The 7,277-nt window shown below is 43.2% G+C and overlaps 1 protein-coding gene across 1 annotated transcript; it reads left to right on the forward strand.

Moving 5' to 3' along the window:
- The first annotated feature begins 286 nt into the window (after nt 1-286).
- On the forward strand, nt 287-7,152 carry LOC106586753 (uncharacterized). The gene is made up of 7 exons (XM_014174337.3): nt 287-477; nt 1,173-1,345; nt 2,837-3,053; nt 3,341-3,505; nt 3,676-3,792; nt 4,196-4,322; nt 5,177-7,152. Exons 1-7 carry the CDS (start codon nt 453-455, stop codon nt 6,030-6,032), a joined length of 1,680 nt encoding a protein of 559 aa, XP_014029812.3. The 5' UTR covers nt 287-452; the 3' UTR covers nt 6,033-7,152.
- Nucleotides 7,153-7,277: the final 125 nt, after the last annotated feature.

Consider the following 7,277-nt stretch of genomic DNA (forward strand, 5'->3'; position numbering starts at 1 on the left):
ACAATCTTCAAAATGTTCTTAAATGTGATGTTCTGGTGCCTCTAGGGTAATTCAGAAAGACGATTGAGGACCTTATTACTGATGAATGTGTTTGTTTTTTATGACCGTGTTTTTCTTTCTTTCTGCTTGCATTTTGTAGTTAGATTTGAGTTTTTTTTGGTAATTTAAGTAATTCAGGGCTCATCTGTAAAAGAGATCTTGGTCTCAGTATGACTCCCTGATAACATAAAGGTTAAAAAAATTAAAAGGTCCCTCCCGCTTTTTTTCCTTTTGCTTCCGTTTGGTTCTTAGATGGTAAACGGTTTCCGTTGCGAGACGTAATAAACACACCCCAGGTGCCTGCGGTTTGGTTTACCTGAGTGAGGTGCGCTTGGAGCACCAATATTGGACATTTGACACCTGAGAGGACTGCAACACTATTTCTGTGGGTGATTGAAAAGGGGACATCGACAATGATACTATTTTTCATACTTGCAGGTATGTGTAGCCATCTCGATTTCTTTTGTAATCTTTCAGTTATTAATTCCAAAACGGTCAACACCTTTTCCCCCAGACTACTGTAGGGGGGAAGTCACTGGCAATCAAATCATATGGATAGATTTACTACATCACAGCTGCTTTGCTTCGTCTATCCCTATCTTGTATGTCATGTTGCAGTTTCAACACCCTTGTTAATCATTAACCACATGAAAAGATAATACAAATATTCTCTCCCGGAACTAAGGGAAGAAATGTGCCATTTATTACATTTTCTAAATTTTCTATATCATGTATTTGATGGATTTATGACGTTTGTTGTTCTTGTCCTGTGCTTGAAGGAGATTGTTTTGTTAGGGGTATTTTACTTTGAATAGGCCTAGTATGTCACGATTCAGTGTGTTGAATCAACGGCAAACATAATCACTTCCCCAAACCTGTCTAAGATATTTCCACTTTTGCTTGACAGGCTGTAGGTTCATCTTTAACTAGCAACTGTTTTAAAAAAAATGATGTCATAATTTATGTGTTCAGTATATTCTTGTCCAGTGTGTGTAATTCTTTGTCAGAATTTTACATTTCAAAATTCCATAGGCCTATACAATGATATGCAACTGGTATACAATACATTTGAAAGTGATTTAGAGAAATATGTGAGTATTGAGATGAATAGAATACATCTGATTTCTTTTTAGTTTTTTCCTCTGCCAGAGGCCTACAGGTGACCATTGGACAACCTACATATGAGGTTGCGCGAGGCGATGATGTCACCCTGGTGTGTAGTTTCATTCGTGCTGTACAATCCAACCCCTCCACGTTGGTTATCATCACATGGTCCATGGAGGCTGATAGCCCTGTTGATCCGAAGGTCAGTCAGAAGACAAGAGATGGCTCAATTTGATAAATGTAAAAGCTTTGCTACTATTGTTTCTACTGTTCTACTGTTTCTCGACAGACAGAAACACAAAGTTAAATGCTGAAATAAAGATCATTAGAAGGACAACAGATGGGTCAAGTAGAAGGTTTTCAGGTGCACATGATAAGCTAATATCGCCCTTAGAAGACTAAATACAGCCGACTTTTATTTAATCATTATTTTGAGAAGGAGTCATGCTGAGACCACAGTCTCTTTTAAAGACGGGCCTTATAAAAGAATATACACATCAATACACAACTAAAATCAAAACTGACATACAAAACACAAACATAGAAAACAAACATTCTTCAGTAAAAAGGTCCTCAATCAGCCGTCTGAATGGCCCTAGAGGCACCAAATCATCACATTTTAGAGAGTTTTGGAAATTATATCACAAGTAAGGTGCAAAAAAACCAACTAAAAGCAGATTTAGCTAACTTAGTGGAGATGGAAGGGAGCTCTAGAATTAGCCACCCCTGAGACCGGGTCTGGTAACCCGTACGTCTATGGGTTAATAATGAAGTAAGGTACGGCGGAAGTTTGTGTAAGAGGGCTTTATAAATAAAAAGAGTGCAATGCATCAATCTACAAGACTTCAAAGAGGACCAGCCTACTTTCTGATACAGAATGCAGTGATGTGTACTGAACCAATCGCCCGTAATAAAGCATAGTGTTCTATGATAAACTGCTGCCAATGGATTCAATACAATGGCAGCTGCATGCATATAGACGATATCGCCAAAATCTATAACCGGCATGAATGTTGACTAAATTATTTGTTTTCTGCCATGTAAGGAAAGGCATGCTCTATTCCAGCCTGGTCTCATAAACTAGACGTAACATTGTAAACTAAAATCTGTCACTCAGATTAGAGTGATATGTTACGTTTGGTATGGTTAAATAAGACAGAAGGTTACTTAAGGCAAACTTGAAAGGAGGATGGGTGTTTGGTTGGGGTGGATAGGTGGACGTGTAATGTGAACGTCTAGCAACCCAAAGGTAGTGTGTTTGAATCTCATAATGGACAACTTGAGCATTTTAGTAACTTTGCAACTACTTCCTACTTTTTAGCTACTTTGCAACTACTTAGCATGTTAACCAACCCTTTAACCTAACCCCTACCCTTTTGCCGAACTAACGTTAGCTCCCTAGCTAACATTAGCTTTAGCCACCTAGCCACATAACTAACGTTAGCCACAACAAATTGCATTTTGTAACATATCATATGAAATGGATGGTGGACATCCACAAATTAGTACATACCATACAAAAAGTAGCATATTTTACTAATTTGTGTCCCGGATTTACATTTACTATGTTACGTCTAGCCCATGTTACCTATTCCTATAAAGGAAGCCCTTTTGACCACTGAGTGTGTGCATTGCAGTGTGTAGGCTATGTGCAGAATGTGTTCAGTATTTTGTGTCTCCCTGATTCGTGTAGATTGTTATTACCACATTCTACTCTATCAACAATCAAGTGGACATCAAGCCTTCCTATAAGGAGCGAGCAGTGCTGACCCATGACATCACTGGAGGGCAGAGCACCCTGACCCTCAGCAAGGTGTCCATGCAGGAGAACAGGCTGTGGCAGTGCAGGGTGCAGATCCCTGGAGACGAGGAGGGGACGCCTTCCGCCACCACCGAACTAGTGGTTCTTGGTAAGACAGTGGTAGATGTTGACCTGTAGTCCATGTAGACAAATAGTAGTATGATAGTTTGAAGTCTGGTGTGGGTGAAAAGGTTTCATCTGTTTAAAGATGGAACGGATAACTTTAATTCTGTGTCTTGTCATGTCAAAGGAAAAGGAAAATACTGCTTAGATGTTCTCAAAGTTTTCTTCAGCAAGATGGCTCTCTAGGGTGTTCATTAGGACTCCACTGCCCTCTACTGGACTACTTATTTTTATTAAACCCCAATATGATGGGATGTCTGCTTCCCTCTCCAGTGGCTCCCTCTGTGCCCGTCATCAGAGTGCAGGGCGAAGCAGAGTACTGGAACAACATCAACCTGACATGTGTGTCTGAGGAGGGCTCCCCCGCCCCGACCTATAGCTGGAAAACAAACGATGTCAGGAATACTCCCAGAGTATTCCCACCGAGGACCACTGATAGTATGTTTTGTGTGTTTGTGTGTGTTTGGTGTTCATCTTTACTTCAAGCAAGCCATAGAATAATGGCAGGGCCGCAGAGGTTATTACCAAAACTTCCTAATTTGTTTATCAGTGTGTACGTGCAGCTCTCCTCTCTGAATTTTAACTTCCTGATTCCTCCATTCTTTCAGAGAATGGTGTTCTATCTCTGTTTAATATCTCCATGGAGACTTCCGGTTTCTTCATCTGCACCGCGACCAACCAGGTCCGCTCTGCCAGCTCAAACTTCACCCTCACTGTCATGCCCCGTGAGTATTGAGTATACCCTGTGGGTATTGAGTATACCCTGTGAGTATTGAGTATACCCTGTGAGTATTGAGTATACCCTGTGAGTATTGAGTATACCCTGTGGGTATTGAGTATACCCTGTGAGTATTGAGTATACCCTGTGGGTATTGAGTATACCCTGTGGGTATTGAGTATACCCTGTGAGAATTGAGTATACCCTGTGAGTATTGAGTATTGCGCTTGCTATTTGTTTGGCGGTGAAATGGGGAAGGTATAGCGATGACTGAATCAAGGCATCTGCAACTCAAGTCACATTTATCAACAAGACTCCCAGGCTTGCCATCAAACTCCTTTTTCCTCATCCCTCTCTCTTCTTATTTTCCACCTCCTCCTGTTGTGACACTCTACTGCGTCCCTCTTTAGCCTCCATGAAGATCGGGTCCACAGCAGCCATCATTGGAGGGGTCCTAGCTGGGGTCCTGGTCCTGGGGATTGTCATATACTGCTGCAGGAAGAAGAGGAACAAATCTAAACAGGAGAATGTTCAAGGGTAAATAGCTGTTCTGCTCTTCTTTTTGGGTCAGGACGGTGTTGTGGACTTTTGGATGAGGGGTTTGTTGTGGTTGAAAGGATAAGGTTGGCCTGTTCTAGTTTCTGTACTTTTTTGTTGTTGTGTTTCTTTGTCTCTCTCTCATGTCTCTCTCTCATGTCTCTCGCTCATGTCTCTCGCTCATGTCTCTCGCTCATGTCTCTCGCTCATGTCTCTCTCTCTCACTCATGTCTCTCGCTCATGTCTCTCTCTCGCTCATGTCTGTCTCGCTCTCCAGCTCATGTCTGTCTCTCTCTTTCTCTCTTTCTAGCTCATGTCTCCCTGTTGTTCTCTAACTATCTCATGTCTCCCTGTCGACTCTCTCACATCTCCCTGTCATCTCTCTCTCTCTCTCTCTCGCTTTCTCTCTCTCTCTCTCTCTCTTTCATGTCTTCCTGTTGTCTCGCTCTTGCTCTGTCTGTCTGTCTGTCTGTCTGTCTGTCTGTCTGTCTGTCTGTCTGTCTGTCTGTCTGTCTGTCTGTCTGTCTGTCTGTCTGTCTGTCTGTCTGTCTGTCTGTCTGTCTGTCTGTCTGTCTGTCTGTCTGTCTGTCTCTGTCTGTCTGTCTGTCTCTGTCTCTGTCTCTGTCTCTGTCTGTCTGTCTGTCTGTCTGTCTGTCTGTCTGTCTGTCTGTCTGTCTGTCTGTCTGTCTGTCTGTCTGTCTGTCTGTCTCTCTCTCTCTCTCTCTCTATCTCTCTCATGTCTGTCGTCTGTCTCTCTCGCATGTCTGTCGTCTCTCTCTCTCTCTCTCTCTCTCTCTCTCTCTCTCTCTCTCTCTCTCTCTCTCTCATGGCTGCCTGTCGTCTCTGTCTCTCAGAGTTCCAGAAGCGGTGAAGTTCCATGACACGCCCACACTCAAAGTTGGGGCAGGTTACCGGGACGACATTCCGGAAGACAGGACTGAGGGGAGCATCATGCTGCATGACCAATACGAGACGAAAGGGGAGATGGAGCACGATGACCAAAGTGTTAGAACAGATTGCAGTGATGGCCGTAAGGAGAAGTCTGATGACAACTGCAACAACTATGGAGATCAGCGCGATCGCTATGGTGGCAGCCGCGATCGCCTCGACGACCAGCGCGATCGCTATGGTGGCAGCCGTGATCGCCTTGACGACCAGCGTGTTCGATATGGTGGCAGTCGTGATCGCCTTGACGACCCACCTGTTCGCTTTAGTGGCAGCCGCGATCGCCTTGACAACCCGCCCGTTCGCTATGGTGGCAGTCGTGATCGCCTTGACGACCCGCCTGTTGTTCGCCATGGTGGCAGCCGTGATCGCCTTGACGACCCGCCTGTTCGCTATGGTGGCAGCCGTGATCGCCTTGACGACCCACCTGTTCGCTTTAGTGGCAGCCGCGATCACCTTGACAACCCGCCCGTTCGCTATGGTGGCAGTCGTGATCGCCTTGACGACCCGCCTGTTGTTCGCCATGGTGGCAGCCGTGATCGCCTTGACGACCCGCCTGTTCGCTATGGTGGCAGCCGTGATCGCCTTGACGACCCGCCTGTTCGCTATGGTGGCAGCCGTGATCGCCTTGACGACCCGCCTGTTGTTCGCCATGGTGGCAGCCGTGATCGCCTCGACGACCCGCCTGTTGTTCGCCATGGTGGCAGCCGTGATCGCCTTGACGACCAGCATGATCGGTACAATGACCAGTACGACGAATCATAAGATTACCAACATGTCCTCACACTATTTCCAGGTTGTCCAAGGGAATTACAGCCATCCTCCCCAATGCTAATCTGCTGGTACACGGAGCCTACTTCAGTAGTATCCAATGCTGGTGCACTACCCTATAATCTCCCCTTTGATTCGAATGCCTCACAAACAATCATTAATGTTCTGCTATTTCCAGGCTGTTGCTAACTGCCCAAGGTGCTCAGTGATTTGGACATTTACTCAATCAAAATAATACCAGATCCTGGTGCACGTGATAACTGGAATTTGGAAAATACAAAAATGATTTTATTTGATAAACAAACTAGGCCTAGGCTTGGTCTTGGTATTTGATTAGCATCCCCATTAACTGTTGCAAAAGCAGCAGCTACTCTTCCTGGGGTTCACACAAAACATTAAACATAATACAGAACATTAATAGACAAGAACAGCTCAAGGACAGAAGTTAATTTGACAAGAACAGCTCAAAGAAAGAAGATAATATGATGAGATGAGACCAAATTCCAAACTGAAACATGGCCGATGGGTCACTTCTACATGGCCCTGTAAAGAGCTGAAAGGACTGGATCAAGATCTGTGTCTAGGTGGTGAAGGCCTCTCTTCAACAGCTACTGTGTCTTAGTCTCCTACATGAGGCTAACAGAAAGCTATTACCATGCTATTCAGAAGAACTCCTTTCAGATCTTTCAGGGAGGTTGATGAATTACCTTGTGGTTGGTGTGAACCAACTGGACCTAAATCAAATTTGACCATGAAAACAAGTGCCCTTGGGTTGTATGACCCCATGTGGTCAATATCTGTTGAGTATGTGTGTAATTATTGAATTGTTTTGACCCTGTGTTACATCTTTTAATTATTACTTTGTGGTGAAAGTAGGCTACATCAAATCATTTTTTTTATAACGCACTGATTTCCTGTTTTATTTGCTAGTAATTACTCCAATCAATAAATGAACTGTATGGTGTATGGCAATGAAGAAAATTATGTAATTACGACATTTTTATTAATTTAAATTAATCATATATATATATATATATATATATATATATATATATATATATATATATATATATATATATATAAACAAGATAATAAAGGGAAGAAGTGGAAGAAAAACTGAACTAAAGTCTCAGGATTATTTTTGTTTCGTTTCTTTATTCCACAGGATCACACCCGTTTTATTAATAAAATATATATTTTCTCCCTTTTAAAACCAGACTCTTCTACCTCATTCCATGG

The sequence above is a fragment of the Salmo salar genome, chromosome 25 (genome assembly GCF_965601325.2).
Source record: "Salmo salar chromosome 25, fSalSal1, whole genome shotgun sequence".
Lineage (NCBI taxonomy): Eukaryota > Metazoa > Chordata > Actinopteri > Salmoniformes > Salmonidae > Salmo > Salmo salar.

Excerpts from the sequence above, each read along its gene's own strand:
- LOC106586753 (XM_014174337.3), top strand. The coding sequence starts at position 453 with ATGATACTATTTTTCATACTTGCAG. Across the intron at positions 3,506-3,675 it reads CCCACCGAGGACCACTGATA|AGAATGGTGTTCTATCTCTG; the intron begins GTATGTTTTGTG and ends CCATTCTTTCAG. Across the intron at positions 4,323-5,176 it reads AAACAGGAGAATGTTCAAGG|AGTTCCAGAAGCGGTGAAGT; the intron begins GTAAATAGCTGT and ends TCTGTCTCTCAG.